General features: G+C 55.2%; 1 protein-coding gene across 2 annotated transcripts; it reads right to left on the reverse strand.

The window, feature by feature from the left end:
• Positions 1-1,363: 1,363 nt before the first annotated feature.
• On the reverse strand, positions 1,364-20,981 carry SHF (Src homology 2 domain containing F). 2 transcript variants are annotated; one of them, XM_041469149.1, is made up of 7 exons: positions 20,472-20,981; positions 13,417-13,546; positions 12,258-12,467; positions 10,607-10,744; positions 7,675-7,846; positions 7,195-7,314; positions 1,364-4,065 (listed from the first exon to the last, which is right to left on the reverse strand). In XM_041469149.1, the coding sequence occupies exons 1-7, from the start codon at positions 20,940-20,942 to the stop codon at positions 3,879-3,881; spliced, it is 1,428 nt and encodes a 475-aa protein (XP_041325083.1). In that variant the 5' UTR covers positions 20,943-20,981; the 3' UTR covers positions 1,364-3,878. The 2 variants fall into 2 exon arrangements, with proteins under 2 accessions (XP_041325083.1, XP_041325084.1); XM_041469150.1 differs by lacking the exon at positions 10,607-10,744.
• Between the last annotated feature and the right edge of the window lie 25 nt (positions 20,982-21,006).

The raw sequence follows: 21,006 nt of genomic DNA on the forward strand, positions 1-21,006 counted from the left end.
ACAGCATTCTCAGGGATACTCAAGTAACTTAAGCATCCCTGCTAGGGCTGGGGTTTCAAACTAATCACTAGGCTTGGCTTCAAGGAACCTCTCCAGGCCAGAGGGGTAGGAAGGGGGCATGGATGACAATGTCAGGGTTTAACCCAGTCCCACAAGGATCAGTTGCTGGTTCTCTCCAACCTCTGAGGTACCTGGGAGCCTTGATGACTTGTGCTGGGATGGGTGATGTGAGGTTTGACACTAACCAAAGGGCTTCATTTCTAGCAGGTGGGAGACATTAGGGACAGAATTCAGTGAACATTTCCCAGGTGGGCAAGCTCCAATTCTGCCCTCTATCAGTCTTTTATCCCTCTTGGTTGCCTCCATCCTACAAAACTACAGATTTTCATAGAATCATAGATGGTTTGGGTTGGGAAAGACCTTAAAGCTCATCTTGTTCCCATCTCCTGCCATGGGCAGGGACACTTTCCACTATCCCAGGTTGCTCCAAGCCTCATCCATCCTGGCCAGGGAACACTTTCAAGGATCCAGGGGCAGCCACAGCTGCTCTGTGCAGTCTGTGCCAGGGCCTCACCACCCTCTCAGCCAAGAATTTCTTCTTATCTCATCTGAACCTGGCCTCTCTCAGCTTGAAACCATTCCCCCTTGTCATGTACTCCAGGCCCTTGTCCAAAATACCTCTCCTGCTCTCTTGGAGACGCTGAGGGCACTGGAAGGGGCTTTAAGGACTCCCTGGAGTCTTGTCCTCTCCAGGCTTAACAGCCTGAACTCCTCCAACATGTCTTCATGGGAGACAGCCCTGTGAGCATCATTTTGGTCAGGGAAGTCCTGAGCAGGACTAACACAGCCCCAAGCTGACCCACAACCAGGCAGAGTGGCACAAGGCCAGGGCTGCACCAGCTCAGCCCTGACACTGTGCACAAGCTGTTCCCATCAGTGATAATCCAATTACAAAACAAACTTCCTTCCCCATTATCAGGAGCTGCAGCATGCTAAAGCAGCCCTGTGACTGTGGAGGGCTTTGTGAGGGACTAGCAATGAATGACAGAGGGAGGAGGGATTCAGAACACCGGCAGCTGGGAGCACATGGGGCATTACTGGGACAAGTGGATTAGGAATTATTACAAACAAAGGTCTTTGGTCTAACTTTATACTCCCAACAGGGTTAACCTTAAAGCCACATAAGGTTGTTCATGCCCTTTTCCCTCCTGGGGATTAACATCCTCATGAATAGGGATCCCTGTCACCTCTAGCCCTACTGGATGCCTCCCCTCACCCACCCCATTCCCAAACAATGCTCACTTCAGTCACAGGATGGCAAAGGAAACACTAAAATACCCTTTCAAGAGAACTTAAGTTCATATTTTTGGGGGAGAAACTCCTGCTAGAACTGGAGATATTTATTGTTGGTTGTCAGGACAAAGGAAGGGGTTTTTTTCCCTTTATTTGGCATTGTTGAGACCACACCTGGATACTGTTTCCAGGTACATGAAGAGAGTCAGAGAGTCCTGCTGAGGATGGTCGGGGGCAGAACAAGGAGGTTTCACTTCTTTAGCCTGGAGAAGAAAGGGCTCAGGAGGAATGTAATTCCCACAGCAACGACCAAGAGCCATTTTTCTGGAGCACTTGGACACACAGCCCAGCTGCTGGCAGTCCTGCTGGTCCATGACTGGTTCTGGGCAGCTGGTGCAATGCACACAGGTCTCATTCCTCTCATCCCTGTGCTCAGCAGGGATGCTCCTGAGATGGAGCCAGGCTGCTTGAGCAGGATTTCACCACAAGGCTGCACAGCCAGGATTGCCTTCTGGCAGTTTGCTCCCACAGCTCCTCAGGAAAACAGCCCCACACTATGTGGGGAGCTGCATGGACACAGGAAGCCTCTTTCCCACCCACAGCTTCCAAGAAGACAGAGGATGAGCTCTTCACTGGAGCCATCAGGGCACAGCGGGGCTGCTAAGTGGCACTTGAAACCTCCTAAGCACAGAAAGGGCACCCAGCAGCATCGCCGCAGATTTCTGCATCTCCAGCCCTTCCTGCAGGCTCTGGGAGAAAAGCCCTCCCACTGGAGTCACCTCCATCCCCAGTGGACAGAATGCCTCCCTGGGATGGAGAGAGGCAGCCAGAGCTGCCAGCAGCCAAGTGGGCTGTAAGGAGACACCGGCCAGCTCAATCCAACGCCTTTTAAGGAGCGGCAGAGGCTGAGGCATCCTGGACCAACCCACCGGGCTTCTGCAGCTCCCAGTCACGGGGTGCATTCACAGACCACACTGGCCATGCCCCACGGCCCCCACAGCAGCTCAGAACTGTGCAGGGCAGCCAGGACAGCTGTCTCGCAGCTAAGACTGAGTCTGAAAAACCCCAAACCCTGGATGGCAGAGCAGGGTTCCTGCAGTGCCTGCAGCACTCACCCACACAAAATCCCCACAGTCCCATCAATCACCTCAGTGTCCCCCAGCAACCAGCAGGGACAGCTTCCTCCTGGCAGCAGGCAGAAGGGAGGATGATGATTTTTCACAAAGCCTTCACTAGGCCACTGCTAACTCATCCCATCGATGCCCGAAGGCTTTGCTCCACTAACAGAAAAGGTTTTTGCAGGCTAAAGTGAATTTTCTGCTGTCATCTCCACCCAGAGAGCAGGGAAAGGGAATGTGCTGCTGGAGAGTAACAGCAGGCTAGAGCTTAGGCTGAAGCATGGATAGAGGACATGTATGTGCACGATGGGTATAGGAGCAACACCAGGAACAAGGTTAACAGGCAATGTATGAAACAGTACAGAGCACCAGAGAGAGGTACAGCTGAAAAAATCCAGGAGCAAGCTGGCCCAAAGACAAGGTGTCAGGAAGACAAACAACAGGAGTGGAGCCAGTAATTTCTCAGAGAAGATCAGGAGCTCTGTGAAATTCTGGGACTTTGCCTAAGATTTACGAGAGGTGAAGGAAAACAAGAAGGCAAAAGATCCCAAAGAGCACCCTCTTCTACAGGGAGTAACAGGCAAGTCCAAAATCAGCTCATCACTGCTCACAAATGGTCTCAAAGACATGGCAAGGACATGACCACCAGAATCCTTTGTCCCCTGTGTCTCAGAGGGGACGCTGGCTGGATGGGCACGCCAATCTCAGTGGATCCAACGGGCACAGGGAAAATCAATTCCCTTTAAGCTTTTGTGTAACAAAATTTCCCTTTCCACTGTTTTGCTACACTGATCCCCCACTCCCGGTGGGATGTGGGCACACAGTCCCATGAAGCAGGAGACAACCATGCACTGCTTTATTAGGCAGTGGTGCTGCACACAGGGCCAAGGCCGGTCACTGTTCACGTTTGGCAAAGGATGGCAGTGAGTACTGAGCAGCGGTGCAGTAAGGGCAGCCTGCCTGGCACTCTGCATGCCTTGCTGGCCCAGGCAGGTCCTGCTCACCCCTGCCAGCCTCTTTACCTGCGAGCACAGCTGTTTTGTCTCTCATGGGCAGAGCTAGGCACCCTCATGGAGGTACCTCAAGCCTGCTACCAGATGATTCATCCCCGTACTCACACACACTGCCCCCCTCCCTGGACTCTCCAAGGTCCCAGCTCCAGTCCTGGCATCCCAAGCTCTGCCAAGGAGGCAGGTGTGGAAGTGTGGACAGCCAGCGAGCCCCACTCAGCTCCTCACACAGGGGGTCCTTCCAGTGCCATGCCAGCACAAAACCAGTGCAGGGGAGCCCCTGGGAGAGCAGGACGAGGGGCCCGGCTGCAGCAATCCCCGACAGCACCGGCTGTGCCCAGCGAGCTGCTCATGGGCTGACCGTCTGGAGCCCATCCTTGGCACGGCAGCGCTCAGCCCTGGGGATGGGCCAGTTTTGGGTGCACCCAGCCTTGAGCCTGGCTCGTGGGGGTGATTACTATAGGGTACGGATAGCCACCGGGTAAAGCAAGGACATGTGCTCGGCCCCCTTGATGGGCAGCTTGCGGCTGGCGTAGTGATGGATGATCTCCGGCACGCTGTCGAAGGGCGGGCTGTGCTGACCCAGCACGTACTTGTTCTCCTGTGTCCGCGACAGTTTCATGTGCATGAAGCCCTGGCTGCTCCTGTAAGGACAGATCAAGGCAGGGTTAGGGGGTACAGCTGGCCCCAGCCTCCCCTCATCTCCTGACCCCCTGACACAGGCAGCCTGCCCCTGGAGCTGAGGGGGGCACTGCTGGCTCCTGTCTGCAGCCATGGCTCTGCCTGCACCATCCTGCTCCTGGCTGACTCCAAAAACACCCACAGATCAAAGGAGGGACGTGACCAGTGATGCTGCACAGCGTCCCCTTGGGGAACACAGCCATGCAGTGGGGTATGTAGGGCCCACCCAGAGTGTGTGTGGTAGGGAAGACATCACCTGGGCAAGAGCAGCAGGGGCGCTTGCTGTAGGGTCGTGGAGGGGTAGTGGCTTTTGCTCCTTGCATGTGACAAAGCCCCTTTTGCAACTGCTCTGGTTCTCACAAGATCCCCTCAGCTCCCGGGACTCCAGCTCCCAGATCTCCACCCTCACCGTGGCAAATCAGGTTTTTCTCCTTTAGCCCACAGCCAAAGGATTTTCTCCTTCCCCCTCTCCCCATGGCACCACTGCAGGCTCCATAAAACCTGCTCAGCACAGCAAGACCGTTTCCCAGCACAGCACGGGCACCAAGCCACGCCAGGCTGTGCAGGCAGATCCTGCCACAAACACTGATTCCAAGTGACGGACTAATGGCCCTGTTGCTATTAATTTGCGTCTCCGAGGAGAGCCACAGCCTGTCTGCAGCGTCTGGATTGCACATTACGGCAAAATATTGATGACTTAAAAGCAGACAGGACCTCATCAGTGATGCTGAACTGCTTCGAGTGCTGCACAGCCCGGCCCCATCCCCCCGGCTGGAGATGGGCCATAATGGACAGCCCAGCTGCATTAGCAGAATGGCTTTGCAATCCATTTAGAGACAGGAGCAAGGAGCCAGCTGTCCTGAGAGGCAGCCACAGCCCCCCAACATGGGCTGAGGAAAAGCAATAGCTTGGCCGTGTCTTGTGTCCCGGTCGGGAGGGAACGGGAGCGCTGCCACACGGAACCACGGAGAGCTGATACTGGTTGTGCTTAGCCCAAAGTGCTCCACAGGTCTTTGTCACAAGCTCAGGGATGTGATGAGATCACAGCCCTAGAGAGATGACCAAGGGAACAGGCTGCAAACACCAGCAGCCAGGACAAGGGGTGGGTGCTGCTCCTGCTGAGCACCTCTGCAGGCACAAGGAAGGACACAAAGCTTTGCAGTGTGGCCTCAGCCACTCTCGTGGAGGCACCAGCCAGGAGGGACTCACTCCAGCATCTGAGGCAATGACATGACCCTGTCCATGACAGGCAGCGTGGGGCTGCCTAGCCTGGACCAGCCAGGACTGTCACAGCAGGGTTAAATCCTTCCAGCTACCTGACCTGCTCCTAGCTGCTCTCTCTTGTGCATATTTTCCTTTAAAGCAACACCAAAGTACTTTAGGTCAGCATTGGAACGCTTTTCAGACCATCTCCTTGGCTGTGCCTCCTTCCTCAAGGAAAAAAAAAAAGTTAAAAAAAAATAATAGAGAGAGCTGCAGACAGCCAGCTTACAGCTATATAAAAAGCATCCCAGGGGATTTTCCTTGGACAGGCTCGACAGAGAAAGGCAGTGGAGTAAAAATCCTGCTCCCAGGGCTGTGGGTTCTCCACAAACTCTGCAAAGACAGGCAATGCCCAAGCAACTCCCTGATGGGCTGGAGAAGGTGGAATACTGCTGCACACCATGGCCTAGCCACACATGCCCTCTGAGAGGAGGATTTTGCCATAAGACTAAGGATGATGGCAAGAAGGAAAAAACCACTAAGAAACAGGTGACTGGCTTGTGGAGAGGTGATGAAAAGCCACCTTTGGTGATGGAATGCCACCTCCCAGGCTCTCCAACACACAATTGCCTAATGCCACTCACAAGGCAATGGTGAGACCTCTTGCAGCTTCAAATGCAGCTCACCAGCCAGAAGAAGCTGTTGCTCCAAAATGGCTCACAAGCCAGGGCAAGGAAAAAACACAGAAAATTAAAATGTCAGTAAAAATTAAATCATCAGTAAAAATTCTGACCAAAAAAAGGGAAAGGAGGGAGCTACTCCAGAAGGGTTTACTGGCTGATCTGAAAGCTCTAAATGCAGAAGGAAGAAAGTATATTTTCAGTGGAGCTCCTGCCCTGGTTTGGTGTTGAAGGCAACAAAAGAGTGAAAAAAATGTGGAGAGAGAGCAATCTAATTTACAATTGTGCCACTGGGAAATAAACAGAGAGGCTGATACCCCTTGGGAGCAATGCAGGTAGAAAGACCACTGGGGAAACTCAAAGTATACTGAGAAAAGCACAAGGTTAAGAGGCTGTTGTTGGGCAGGGATAGCTGAAGTGCTCAATGAATACTTATTTCCCATCTGGCAGGAACAGAGATAATATAGCTGTCCAGCAGAAGAGCAAGAAGGTATTTGCTCATCCATCATCATCTTCAGACAGTAACAGGTTTGATTTTGTGGATTCGTGCTGCCCCAAGAGCCAGGACAGAGCTGGATGAGGAGTTGTGGGCAGTTCCCCCCGTCAGGACACCTGCAGAGATGCTTCATGCAATTTTGGCATCCAGGGAATCTGGAAAACTTGGGGAGAATATGAAGATTCCCCAAAAACTGCAAGCAGAAACCAAGCTGTGCTGTGGAGATGAAGTTTCCCTACTGGCAAACCAGAGCAGGGTAAAGCCCTCTCTACAGCTGAGCAAGGGAACACATCCATTGCTGGGGAGGCAAGGATGGGTACCCATATTTCCATCAACAAGCAGGCTCTTACAAACTTTCTCTTCCCATGAAACTAAGCTACAAAAAAAGGGGGAACAAGAAAACAGAGCTGGAAGCTGTAACCAGACCCATTTGACTGAGAAGTGAGGCATGCCATTTGATTAATCTGAGGGATTATTAGCACTGCCAAGGAAGAGCAGCGGGCCTCTAGATCTTCCTGAGAGACATTTTTACCAGACACCAAACCACAAACCTGTGCCACACCACAGAGAAGTGCACACTGCAGCCATTTCTGCCTGCTCGTGGTCATCTCATAGTTAGCCAATTAGCACGGGCACAATTCACTTGCGGCACCCACCTAAGGGTCACCTCTGCTGTGGGTCCACAACCCCCCAGGCCTGGCAGGCTCACTCACTTCAAGGAGAGGGAGAAGTCGTTCTTGCTGGTCTCGCTGTTGCGCACCAGGTAACTGGCCTCCTTGCACAGCCGCAGCAGCGTCTCCGCGTCCGTCCGGCTGATGGCCCCGTGGTACCAGCTGCAGGGAGAGGGCTCTGCTGTGCTGGGCACACAGCACACAGCATGGCAAGGGCTCTGCCCTGGGGCAGCAGGGGGAGAGGGCTCTGCTGTGCTGGGCACACAGCACACACCGTGGGAAAGGCTCTGCCCTGGGGCAGCAGCAATGCCAGCACCTCCCCAGGGACTGCAGCCACACTCAGGGAAAGGGGGTGGCACCACTGGGGTTGGGAGACAAGGGGCAGGGATAAACAGGCTGAAATGTGGAGCCAAGGAAGAAAGGAAGAAGTGAGTCTGCCCCAGGGATCCTCATGGTGTGGCCACAGGGCTCCCCAGTGCAGGTGGAAGGGTCAGGCAGCCGTGCTGGGCAGGCAGGACTCACCACTGGCTCTCCAGGGGCAGGGCAGGGTCAATCCTCTCCCCAACAAAGGGGCCAGGCTCAGCTGTCAGTGTCTTTGTGTTCTTGAGGCTGCTGGAGCCATGCCTGAGGACAGCCCTGGCCTTCTCCTCCCTGCAGGGCGAGGTGCGGCCGTACCCCAGCCCCTCCGATGGACCTGCAAGACAGACACACATCACAGGCTGGGATCCTAACTTCCTCTGGCAGGAAGAGCCAGAACCACTTACATCACACTGGATCACCTCACACTGCCCCATCCCCCTGGTCTAAGCAAGGGCAGGGCAGCTCTTGGGCTGCTGCTCACAGCAGTGCCCAGGCTGGAGCCAGTAGCTGAGCCCATGGAAGACATTTCCAGGGAGGTTTCAAAAGCTCACAAGGTTTTGCTAATGCAAAAATAGATTCAGTGGCTGTGGTACAGGGTTAAGTGAGATGCTGCAAGAAGAGGTTCCCCAATCTCAGAAGAAGAGGGGATAGATGGAGCTAAAGGAAGCTGCCAGTTTGGAACCGATGGACATGTTCTTCTAACATAAACAAACAGGGGGTGAAAAAACAATTCTCCGAGATGGGAAGGGGATATTTTGACTGCAGGTACCTCCCTAACACTGCCACCTGCCTGTCACCAGCCCAGCCACAGCCGTGAGTGCGGGGGATTGACCAAGCTGTGCCCCAGGGACCTGGCCTCCCACTGCCTGTTATTTCCATGCAGGATGATTTCAGCATTAACAATATTGCTTCTCTTTCCTCTCAAGAGTTCATTATTGCCCCCTGTACCACAAACCCCCTTGCACAAATGACTTATTGATCAGGCAGAGCTGCCACAGTGTGCGGCTGCCAGGGGCTGACACTGTGGCAGCACAGTCACCCTGGAGGCAGCCAAGCCCAGAAATGCCCTAGGACTTCTCGAATGCCCCAGACAGGACAACTCTCCGTGATTTCTGGCTGCTGGATGGGGAGGCAAAAAATAGCCAGAGGGATCTTTTCCTCTCTAGCAGGGCATCCTCTAAGCTGTTTGAGTGATACCTTGTCCAGGCCCTGTGCAGGTGAGCAGGACTCCAGCCCCCCAAGCACTGCAAGGAGGGGAAGGCAGCCAAAAGCAAACCCAGCCAAAATCCTCTGCAGCTTAGCATGGCATAAACCACCCTGAGCACGGCTCAAGGAGGAGGTGCCTGGCATTATGGCTTGACAAGCTCTGCTTCTGCAGCGCTCTGGCTTTTCACCGACCATGCTCGCTCTTGTACATCACACACAGGCTCCAATTTCAACTCATCACCTTAAAAAATTGGGGCAATTGTTAAAAAGCCAGGCAATCAAACAGCCCAAGTGTTTGCTGGCAGCACAAAGTCATTGCGTTACAGGCTCAAAAGAAATGCATTGCACCTGTCAGAGGGAGACAGAGGCAGGTGCATGATTAAACAGGATATTAAAAACAAGCCCTTAGGAAGAAGAAGACATCCTTCAAGACGTTCAAGTCACCCCCAGACATGGGAAATAGAAAATGAGACAAAACTCTGGCAAGATAAACTTAATACAACAAAGCAAGGCAAGTCAGAGGGAAAAAAAAGAGACTCTGTGTTGCTAAAACCAGGAAAAACGACAGAGTGATGTGTTCATCAGGAGCAGGATGCATGTCAGAGCAACTGTGGGGATAATAAATGATGGGGAAAAAAAGAGGCTGCATAACAAAGAGATTAATTTGTCTTGATACCTGCATGCATTGCAGGAAGAGGATCAGAAAATTCCCACCTGCCAAGACCTTTCTTCTCGAGGACTGATCTCAGCCTGCAGCATCCCTACAGGTTTGGGAAACACCCAACAAAGCCCAGGCAGAGCAGCCACTTTGCCCTCGAGTGCCCCCACCATCAGCACCAAAATAAGGCATCACCTGCAGCCTGTGCTCAAGCCCACCCAGAAGGCAGCAAAAGCCACACTGGCTTTTATCTTATGCAGCTCTGCAGGGATCTGGGTAGCTGCAGATAAGGAAATCAGACATCTGCAGCTGGCACTGCAGTGTGTGCCCACCCGGACAGCGTCAGTGACACACAGGCAGGCCCTGCACGCTGCTACACAGGCACAGCTTGCATCCCAGCTCCACAAACTCCCCCCACCTAATGCTCTTGGCAAAATCCTAATTCACCACAGCATAAGAGCAAGGTCCTTGAAATATTAATAAAGGGTTAAAAGAGAAGCAGCAATATTTGGCTTTCATAAGTGAGACTGCCAGCAGCATCCAAAGGGGATTTACCCAGGGGCTCTGTGCTCAGCACACACAAAAAAGGTTTCACAGCAAGGCAAACCTGAGATGACAAAGTGTACCTGGGAGATTTGGCTGCTCAGGATAGCAAAAGCAAGAGTGGAGAATCCACAGGGACCTCCTGACACTAAGCAGCAAGGTAATAAAACAGCAGAGGAAATGGAGCAGTGCTAAATAATGAAGAGGGGGAAAACAGCCCCAGCTTCAGCACTGGGATCTGAATTAGCTCCTAACACACCTGTAAGGGACCTGGACATTGAAAGTCAGTCAACGAAAGAAAACATCAGCTAAATACTCAGTGCAGTTGTTGAGAAGACCTTAAAAGCAGCCATGAAATGTTGGGAATTTGGAGGCAAAGAGGAGAGAACAAAAGGGACAGTAACAACTCTGCCATGCCGCGGAATAATCCCCCAGAGCAGCTCTGCTGCTGAGAGCAAAGAGGCTCCAAAGAGCTAGTGCCTCTTTGCAGCAGAAGGAACAGCAGGACAAACACTGGCGTCCAGCACACGACAACTGAAGGGGCCAGGAGGGAGCTGGGGGAGGGCAGAGGAGGAGGGTCATGTCTGGCACTGCCCAGGACAAGCCCCAAGCCATCACAGCGGTCCAGAGTCACAGCGAGCACGGGCTGCAGCCCCCCCGGACACGCCGCTGTCACGCAAGACCCACCATTGGCGTCTTCGTAGCTGTGCTGGCCGTGCTGCGGAGGGATGGGGGCACCAGCCTCCCCATCCGGGGGGCTTTCACTGCTGTCCAGCTGTCCCACCGGCGGGGGCCATGGCAGGTCTTTAATGACCTTGATTTCAACTGGATGGGGGTGGGGAGGGTGTGGGAAAGAGAGAGAAAGAAAGAGAAAGAAAGGGTTTAGAAAAAAACATCAGCGACACCAGAGACCCACAGAGAAGGAGAGCAGTTGGGGAGGAAAGACCTGAGGACTAAATTCCCAGGAGCCCTACATCAGCTTGGCCATCTCATCCCCTCCACAGTGCCAAGCAGGGACAGGCCTGAGGTGGGGCACATTCCCAGTGGAGAGACCCTGCTACTCCATCAGTTTTTCCAGCCAACCCTCTCTGGGGTTTGCCTGCAATCACCCCATTCCACATACTTGTTTGTCTGGGGGTCTTGGCCAAGCATCCCATTGCCATCTGTCCTGCCTGTGCATCTGTCTTGCCCTAGGTACCTGCCAGCGACGCACAGGCTCCACATTTCCCTGCCAGGCACCAGTCGGTTGCAGCCTTGTACCAGTGGCAGCTGCCCATCAGCAGGGGTCCCACGGACCCCTCAAAGGGGAAATGGGCCAGCAGAGATATTTTGGCATCACTGAAGAGAAGAAACACCCCATGAAACACAGCAGGATCTGCTGTGGCTTCAGAAAATACAGGCAGCAGGTCCCAGCGTGGCCTAGCGAACAGCAACCTGACTCCCTCGGGACTCAGAGCAGGCCTGAAGCACCTTGGGCAGCACCCACATGTGAGCCAGACTTGTGAACACACCACTTCCACCCGTGGGTATCAAGTAAGGCAGCTCCATCCAGAGCACAGACACCTCAGCACAAACCCAGCCCAGCAGAGCACGGTGTTCCATGATGGAGCCCGACACGCCGAATCCTCGGAACAGGGTGCTGTGGGACCTGGTACCCCAAGCACGAGTGACACTGTGACACTGGGCCCAGCACACATATCTCCAGCTCGCAGTGCCCACACCCAATAGGTGAACCACTCCCCAACCCCAAATTTCCACATCTCTCTCTGCCATCATCTCCACACAGTGCCACCAGCCTGAGCACCCTCAGCACCAGCTGCAGCACAGACACACAATGCTGCAATTAAAATGCATCCTTGATAAGAGCATAGCAATTAGCCAGCACCGGCAAGGAGCCAGCGCTAATGCACAGCATGGATTTCCTCATTACCAAACACAAACACAATCGATCCCACAGCACGGATAAATAGGTCAGGGGGGCTGGACGAAAGCTCCTTGGGTATCCTCCTGCCCTGAGGAAGGAGGGATCTGCTTGAGTCCAGGGTAGAACCTATCCCTGCAAGGCTGAGGGTGTCAATTTGCACCACAGGCTGTGATTGCTGGAGCATGGAAGAGGCAATGGGACACAGGTGTTGGACAGGTTACCAAGGCAGCTCTATCCATCACTCTGTCCAGCCTGGCTCCCTGCTCAGAGAAACAGCTTCTGCAAGAGCACAAGTACGCCCTCAGCTATGAAAATGAAGAGACCAACATTACTGACCCCCAGAAGATGAAGGAACCCCAAGATCCAGCTTCACAAAAAAGTGTTGTTTGCTTTATGGCTGCTCCCATCACTCACCTGCGAAGGCTTTGGAGATCCGCTCCTTCTTCCATTCCCAGGGCTGGTCATATTCCTCTGGTGGCCTCTCATCATCCTCGGGCAGCCGGGACTCCCTGGGCCTGGGGCACGCCGAGCAGTCACTGTCCATGTCCAGCACAGGCTCATAGGGAGTGTCGTAGAGGTGCAGCGGCCGGGCGGGAGCCTCCCGCAAGCCCTTCTGGCGGATCTCTGCCCAGAGCAGAGGGAAAACACCATGAGCCTCCTGCCCAACACAGTCATGGTCCCCCAGAACGGTGCTAGATGACAGGCATCAATGTCACCCGTGGTAAAATGGGGTAGGAAGCATCAGCAGAGGAGGAAACAACAAGCAGCTGCCAGGAGCAGGAGAGCTGCTCAACAGCACAAAGATCCCCACAGTCCCACACCCCCACTCCTGGGCAGCCTGGCAAAATGGGGTCCATGGGGACAGAGCACCCTGAGCCTGTCTTCCTGCAAGCAGTGAGGCTGGGTTTCTCCCCTGGACACCCAGAGTGGTTGGTTTAATAAAAAGCCCCTCCCTCAAGCAAAACAAAGTCTCTCCCACAGGCACAAGCAGTCTCTCCACTGCTTGCTGATTTTTCCAAGAAATATAACGGACTACTTCAAAAAGCCATGAGCTTTCCAGAAACCACTTACTCCAGGAAAACCACAGAGCTGCAAAGCAGAGCCAGAGCCAGCTTGGTGACCCTGAGCACTGCCTTCAGGAGCACATGCTCCCAGCTCGCCAGCTTTCCAGCCCTAGACAGACCCACTGGGGGCCCTGCTGCTGCAGCAGACACAGCGTGTTCTGCCCCAGTCCTAACTGAATTAAATAGCTCCCACATCCATCTTAGTTTTAAGCCAGATGCATGGAATGTCAGGTCTCTCCTGACTCAACCTGGCAGCTGGGGTCCTGGGGGACAGCATCGCAGGGAGAGATGTGCCTGCAGTGCTCAGACAGTCTTTGCAGGCTCCTGCAAACCCAGTGCGTGCACAAGGATAAAGCTGGGAAAATTTGCCTGCAAAATAGCTGTGCCCCACCAGAACCATCACCCAGGTTTGCCTTATGTGGGGGCTACAAGGAGCAGAATACAGTGGCCACCAAACTCAGGGACCAGAGGTGTGAAGAGTGGCCTTTGCGTGATGCCTTCCACCTTACCAGCCATCATCTTCTGGGCTTCATACGGCTCCATATATCCGTCATTCTCCATCACCTTCTCCAGCCCTGCCTGGCTACCTGCCACCTGTGCCGCATCAAAGGGATCTGCATAGTCCTCCAGAACAGCCAGCTGGAAAAGGGGAAGAATAGGAAAAGGGTTAAGGCACTCTCTGCCTTTACTGGGAGGTGGAAGGAAGAGCCCACCATGAGCTCCTCCAGCAGCAGCCAGAGTGACCCTGAGAACCCAAACCCACACCGTGGCAGCCCTGCAGAGCCCAGCAGGCAGCTGACAGCTTTCCAGGCACCGGCACTCGGCCGTGGAAATGCTCCAGCCTTTGTCCTGAAAGCTGAGATTGGAGCCAAGCAGAGCAGAAGGCAGCTCTGCCCCTCCCTCACCATCAGGCCAAACTGCCAGCACCCACATAGATGCCCTGGCCCGGTCCCCACCGCAGCACAGGGCTGCCAGCAGTGCTCTACTCCTCCATGGCACACAGATGCTCTCCTGCACACAGCCACATTTCCTTTCCCAAGGTGGAGAAGGGACACAGATCCCAAAATCGGGGTGTCAGCTGGCACTGGCACAACTAGGAACTCACTGGTTATTTTCCAGGGCTCCTGTGCACTCATTCAAAGAGCTTTTCTGACAAAAGGGCTAAGAATAGCCTATGGCTTCCTCTCCACTCCTTCCCAGGCCACCACAGCATCTCCAGACACATCCTAAGTTAAGTAAGACAAGATAGAACCTTCCTCCAGGAAGCCAGACCAGGAGTTTCTCAAGTGCCATGTCACAAGGTCAGCACTAAATTCCTGAGATTTGTGCTTACTAGTGGAAAGGAGAGGATCCTGCAGTAGGATATGGGGGATGTCCCAGAGCTCAATCCCCTCCAGCACTGGAGGCACATACCTGCTCTAGCATCTCAGCAGCTTCCCAGTCAAAGCACCCCATCACATGACCCTGCAGTCCTCAAGAAGCCTGGAGCTGTACATCCCACCTCCAGCCCCAAAGTAGGACCAGACAATATTTCCACAGCAATCAAATGTACCCAAGCACCTTAGCAAGGTCTGGTCACCTACCAGGATGTAAATCCCCAGCTTGGGGGGATTTGCTACCACAAAACGAGCTCTGCAGTGTCCCACAGCAAGCACCAAATGTCCCAAGCATGGTGTGGCAGCTGCCTGATCCCACCTGGTGCCAGGCTCCATCCTCACCACTATGCTGCCCTGCTCCTGACCAGCCACAGAGACCACGGCTGCTCACACATTCCCCTGCAGCTCCAATAATCAGCTTAAAACAAAAGATTTCTCCCTCCTTCCTGCGCAAAATGCCCAACAATAGCCTGTGACAGAAAACCCAGCAGGAAAAGGGAACAGGAACTGGAACTGTAAACACCTCCATGCAGTCCTAAGACTTGGCACCCCTGTGAGCTACATGAGGCACATGGCTCTCCGTGCCTGGCTCACCACCTCCTCCCTAAATGTCCCAGCTCCACGGGCAGCTGATGCATGGGGAACAGGATCAGCTCTCCAAGCCTGGTCCCTCCATGCCAGGGTGCAAGCGCTTGCTTGTGATCATCCCCACACCACATCCCAGCTGCCCCACAGGAGGAGCAGAACAGGGTTCAGACACGGGAGCTGCAGATGCTCTCCCCCCTCGGCAAGGCAGAGGACAGATGGTGTCAGAGTACCGGCTCCACCCCAGGCAGGGGGCAGCGAGCCAGGACACGGCTCAGGAGCAGCCAGCCCCCAGCTCTGCAGGGGGAGACAGGCAATCTGCTCTCACCTCTATCATCCGAGGGGTGCCAGGCATCACTCAGGCCCTGTCAAGCACTGGGGACACAAAGGAGCAGTGCTGAGCCCAGGGGTCTGCAGCCCTTGGCTCGCCACCACCACGGTGAAATTCCCCAGGGGAAATGCAAGTCGCTGGTGACTTTGGCAGCTGCTTGGTAAACCAGGACCTGCTTCCCCCTGCTGCCTGAGATCTCAGTGAAGCTGCTCCAAACAGCCAGGACATCCCATGGCCTCTCCCATGCCTCGAAAGCTGCAGAGGCTCTTGCTGCACCTTAACACCTGCAGAGCACAGCCCTGTGACAGCAGCAGCATCTTTGCACATGTGCTCAAGACAATGGAGGCATGGGTGTGCCAGCAGCGTCCCTACACACACAAATGCACCAGCTCAACAGCCAGGGTGGGTGAATGGGCTGTGCCATGTTCAATACTAACTTTAGCAGAGCTCTCATGGCTCCAAGCATGCTCGGGGGCTGTGAAATGCAGTTTGCTGACCCTCCTGGGGTTAGCTGTCTGTTCCTCAGTCCCAACCTGACCACATTCAAACCTGCCATGAACCACATTTCCTAGACAGGCACAGACCTATCTTGCTACTGGTGCCAGTCCTGGACCCTCTCTCTGCACCATACATACACAGCAGCTTCAGACGGGGTCAGGAGGCTAACCTGCATGCAGTGGTCACTGTCATAGAATCATTAAGGTTGGAAAAGACCTCCAAGATCATCAAACCCAACCTTATTTCCTTGTGTTTAGGGCTGGCTTCCCAAGGAGGAATGCACAAGCTCCAGCAGGCTCACAGAGTGGCCCCCACACAGATGCTTCCAGGTCTAGAAAGCAGAGGATGGTGGAGAATCCTAACAGGTCTCTGTCAAGACCCCTAAAACTGGATATTTTGCCTGCAGAAGTTTGCAGAGGCACTCAGCAGAGATTAGATGGAATTTGTTGGGAGAGAATGTGATTTGCTGAGTTCAGCATGGACCCAGAGCAAATGGCTCTGATTAGAGGCAAGCTCCTTGGGTCTGGGGGGAATTTGCCACACTGGTTTGCTCTTCCACTGCCTCAAGGATGCCACTTCATAGGAGCAAGGTCTCCCAACTGTAGGGTGACGAGAACTTAAATCCATTTGTTTTTCAAATTGTTTGATAATACAGCAGAGAACCAGAACAGGTGGGAAGACGACTACAGAAAAGGTGGGAAGGCAATTACCGCCTCCAGGAGCATCACAACCTTGGGATGGACAAGCAAGCCGAGGAGAATGGTGCCTCAAGCCCCAAGACTGAGGGGCTGGAGGCTCCAGCCAGTGCCAGGAATGGGGCAAACAGCAGGGATCATGCAATTACTGGGCACATCCTAATGCCCTTGCACATGGGGCCGTATTACGGTTGCCCAGGAAACTGAATCTCTGACATTTCCTAATCTGAGTCCTGGGCTTTATGAGCCATGCAGGGCTCTCAGCAGCAGCCACAGTACAAACTGCTGCTCCCAAGAGTGGGAGGGGGCCACAGCCACTGCCAAGGCAGCTCCCAGGGGTGCCCTAAGCCCCCCCACTTTGCTTCAAGGCCAGGCATTTCCATGCTTTGCTCATGTTCCGTGTTGCTGAGGGAGCTGCTCACTGCCATCCGATCCCACCACACGGCTGTGGAGGCATCCCCTGCTTATACACAGCACAAGCTTTGCTAGATTTGAAATAATTTGGGTGCAGAGCAAAAGCCTGACATGCAAAGCCACCATCTTGGTGCAGATCAGTCCTTCAGGGAGCAGCCAAGCACCACTGGCACCTGGACACATATCCTGCTTGAGCACGAGTGTTTTTCACATGTTTATCTGCCGCAGCAATGCAAACCCAGATCCCTGCTGCAGCGCTGAGGCTGGTCTCACTCTATTATACATGCCAACAGCAAGGGGAAAAGAAGTAAATCAAAATTAATGCAAAGAACCAAATCATCGCTGGGTTCTCACAGTCAAACAGCTTTTATGCTGCCTACCAGTGAAGGTGACAGATCAAATCTCTTCAAGAGCATTCACAGTTCAGACACCAAAATCCCAGGGCAGAGCTGGAGCTCTTTGTCCCATCTTGCTCAGAAACATTCTACCTGCCACCACCTTCTGCCACAACAAGATGTTTCACTCTACACAGAGGTTTGCAGAGGATTCCTGAGGAGATCCTCCACCTTAAAAACTAGTTTCCTGCCCTGGAGGTAAAGCACATTTGGGGTCTCCTCAGAAGATTGGTAAATTGAGCAACCTCCGTCAGGTGCAAAATTCCTCCAGTTTTACACATCTGGCAGCTCGGCTTTTGGCAGACACCGAAGCCAAACCCAAAAGCAAACACAGCGCTGACCTTCCAAGAAGGGTCTGGTGCACGGCCCACAGGGGACAGCTGGGCTGGGCAGGGAGCCCAGGGCTGCAGCCGTGGCACAGGAGGAGGGCACACGGCACGGACAGCACACCATCGGCAGCGCGTAAGATGACTCAGATGGAGGAGGCTCTCGCAGGAAAGACACACACCCAAGAGCTTCCTGACCGGCTGTTCCCACACCCTGCGGCACTGACCCTGCACTCCCGGCAAGAGCAGCAGCAGCGACTGCTCCCGGTGGGCACAGGACAAAGATGTCCTCAGGCAGATCCCCAAGCCCACCCTCAAGCTTGTCCTGGGTGCAGGCAGCAGCAGGTCCCTCAGTGCATCTCTCCCCACTGCATCCCAGTGGCGTTGCTTCTGGTGCCTAATCCAAACACAGCAGGGAAGACACCTCCAGAATATCCACCTGGCTCAGGTGAAGGGCACAGGGCCAGCCCATTGTCCACTGCTGTGGGGGAAGGCCTGGCACACCAAGCAGACTGAGGAGGACATTGCTGTCCACACCATTTCCAGCAGAGGTTGGAAAGCAGCACCAGCCACTGCAGAGCTCGCTCTAATGAATCCCCACAGGATGCTGCAGATTCCAGAGAAGGTGCAAAGATGTGACAGCTCGTGCTACAGCAGCAAAGCATCGTGCAGCATAGGCAGGAAGGATTCCTGCACCAAGATGTTCCTGCCCTTTCCATTCTCCAGAAGAAGCACGACAGCTACAGCAGGCACGGGGTGCCCAGGGAGCACAGTCAGCCCCCAGCCACAACAAACCACATGGTCTCAGCCAAACCACACAATCAGGAACCAGTGACTGCTCTTTCCACTCGTCTCCATCCTAATCGTCCCCACTTGGAAGGGCTGCATATTTTATTAGAGTGATTTTCCCCACCTATCATTAACAAAAACCCTCTCTGCTCCAGCAGCTTTGTCTGTACACAGAATTGTACTTCTTTAACCTCCAGCATCACCACAACCCAAGAGGTCTGTAGTCTTGTCCCTGCAGCACGCAGGGAACAGTGCCTCTTCCTAAGTCTGCGAGCACTGAGCCCCCTGCACAACCATCATCTCAGCAGAGGCTCCAGCCCAGCTCCAGTATCCCTGCCCTGTTCCTGGACAGCTTGACATCACCAAGATGTCAAGCTGTACCACCTTCTGTACCACCCTCAGAAAGAGCCACCATGATGTTGGAGCAGTTGGGGAACCCTCCCACTGTTCAGCCCAGTAGATGAGAGCTGCAAAGGGCTTTTCAGCCCAACACAGTTGCTCTACATGGTGGACATTCCCTGGCTTCTCCAGGAAAACTGTATAAATGGACAGCTGCAAGCACTATCAAATATTTCCACTTTTACTCCGGTTTTGCCCAGGCTCTGGAGCTCTGTGTCCATTACATACCAGAGCCCTAAAGAATTAGAAGTCTCCTCCCTACAGTGGCATGCAAGACCATCAGTAATCTAATCACTGCCTATCTTGGAACAATGAAGGGTCTTCAGCCTAGCACGGTTTGAGCACAGTTTCCCCAAATGTATCCCAGCTTCTGACTTTTCTCCAAACTTCTCAGATTCTCCCCAGCCTCTGGATCCCCAAACAGCCTGGCTGTATCTGTCAGCAGTCCCTGCTTCCCACAGCTCTGTGTCAGCCCTTTGCACATCACAGCCCGAGTCCACATGCTCCTGCTCTGATCCTGCACACATATTCCAGAGGAAAAACCATCCAGACTGCCTCAGCAAACCACAGCACCACGGTGGCTCCTCTGGTCCCTACTACCAGTGCCACCTTCCTCATCCCCCTCTGCTGCCTGCAGCAGCCAGTTTACCCAGCTCAAAGGGGGAGCTCTGCTGGGCCACTCGAGAAATCTTCTAAAAGCAATTAGTCAGTACAGGCAACTTCCCAAGATCCACCAGCAACAAGTTTTTCTATCTGCTTAAAACATTCCCTAGCAGATTTTTCCCGGTGCTCATTTCATTGTGCCGCCCGGCAGTGCCAGGACCACGGATGGCATCACTGACTGTATCCGCGATTCCCTCCACCAGCCAGATCTACAGTCCCGTCGAGTTCGCCTGACAAGCCCCGTCTTGCAGGCGGCAGCGCCAGCGGGCACTAATTACCCGCTCCTGCCTTTATTTGCGCAGTCCCCGCATCAGCCTCTCCTCCAAAGGGAGGCTCGGCACCAACGGCCGCAGCCCCGCTTGGGCTTATCCTCCACCAGCTCCCGGTGCACTCTGAGCCCGTCTCCCCATGGGGAGCTCTGCCCAGCTCCTACCTCTCACCGGGGATGTTTCTCGCCTCCTTGCCAGCACCAGAGCTCCAGGTTCTGCTCTCAACCCTGGAGAAGCCGGCGGGGGGTGGCGGCAGACAAAGAGGCGCTGAGGCTCCCTGACAAAGCAGCGCGGCATCTCTGGGGGTCCGGCCGCCGCCGCTGGCACAGGCAGCCCGGGCAAGCGGGCAGAGGGAGATCCGCCAGGTACGGAACGCTGGGAGGCCCAGGGTCACGGGCCCCAGCGTCGGAGGGCACCGCAGACAGTGCTGTGCTCCTCTGCGAGCGCGCTTCCCGCTGGGGATCATACCTGCCTCCCGCGGGAGCCGCAGGAGATGCCGGGGCCGCCCCCGTTCCCGCTGACGTGTGCCCGGCATGCCGGTGCTGCCGGGGCACAGGGGGAAGGCGACACGGGAGCCCCGTGGAGCCTGGCCGTGCCCCCCCTCGGCGCTCGAGGATCTAACCCTGCTCCTTATTGCGGATGCCAACAGTCTGGCGGGATCACCGAGGCCATCTCCGTGACCGGGGGCTCAGGCTCCACCTGCCCCTAGGGTCCTGGTCCTGCTCCTCCCGGCAGGGGCCGAGCCTCCGGCGCGGTCACTCGGGATATCGCAAGTGGCGGGATACCGCGGGGAGAGCACCGCGGCCCCGTGTCCGGTCACTCACCTCCTGCGGCGGCTCGTCGGGCGGTTCGGGACCGGCCGGGGGCGAGCTGGGGGGAGCCGGCACCGGCGGCGGCGGCGAGGGGCTGGCGGGTACCTTTTCCACCGCCTCCACCTTGATGAGCCGGTGCTTGGGCGAGACGTAGCGGGGCCCGTCGGGGGCGGCGGCGGGCGGCGGGCCGCTGTAGGGGTCCTCGAAGTCGCGCTCCTTCTGCAGCCGGTAGGCCGCCACGATGTCGGGCTGGGCGGCGGCCAGGGGCTCGGCCGCGCCCCCGGGCGGCAGGGGCGGCTGAGGCGGCGGCCCAGCGCGGTAGTCGGGCTTGGGCGGCGCGGGTGGCGCGGGCCGGGCGCTGCGGAAGCCCAGGTGTTCGCGGAGCCAGCGGGCCATGGTGCCCACGCACTGCGGGGCCCCGCCGGCCCCCGCCCCGCCGCTGCAGCCGCCGCGCTCCGAGCCGGCCGCTCCGCTCAGCAGCATCGGCGCCGGCGGACTGAGCGCGGCGGCAGAGCTCGGGGGGGGCGCAATAAAACTTTCAGGACTT

This window comes from Pyrgilauda ruficollis, unplaced genomic scaffold, assembly GCF_017590135.1.
Source record: "Pyrgilauda ruficollis isolate IOZ18807 unplaced genomic scaffold, ASM1759013v1 scaffold23, whole genome shotgun sequence".
NCBI classification, from domain to species: domain Eukaryota; kingdom Metazoa; phylum Chordata; class Aves; order Passeriformes; family Passeridae; genus Pyrgilauda; species Pyrgilauda ruficollis.

Bases quoted from the DNA above. Each gene is read 5' to 3' on its own strand.
- SHF (XM_041469149.1), bottom strand. From the start codon at position 20,942: ATGCTGCTGAGCGGAGCGGCCGGCTCGGAGCGCGGCGGCTGCAGCGGC. The intron at 10,745-12,257 runs GTGAGTGATGGG...ACCCCCATCCAG, and splicing joins GATCTCCAAAGCCTTCGCAG to TTGAAATCAAGGTCATTAAA. The intron at 4,066-7,194 runs GTGAGTGAGCCT...CTGTCCTTACAG, and splicing joins GACTTCTCCCTCTCCTTGAA to GAGCAGCCAGGGCTTCATGC.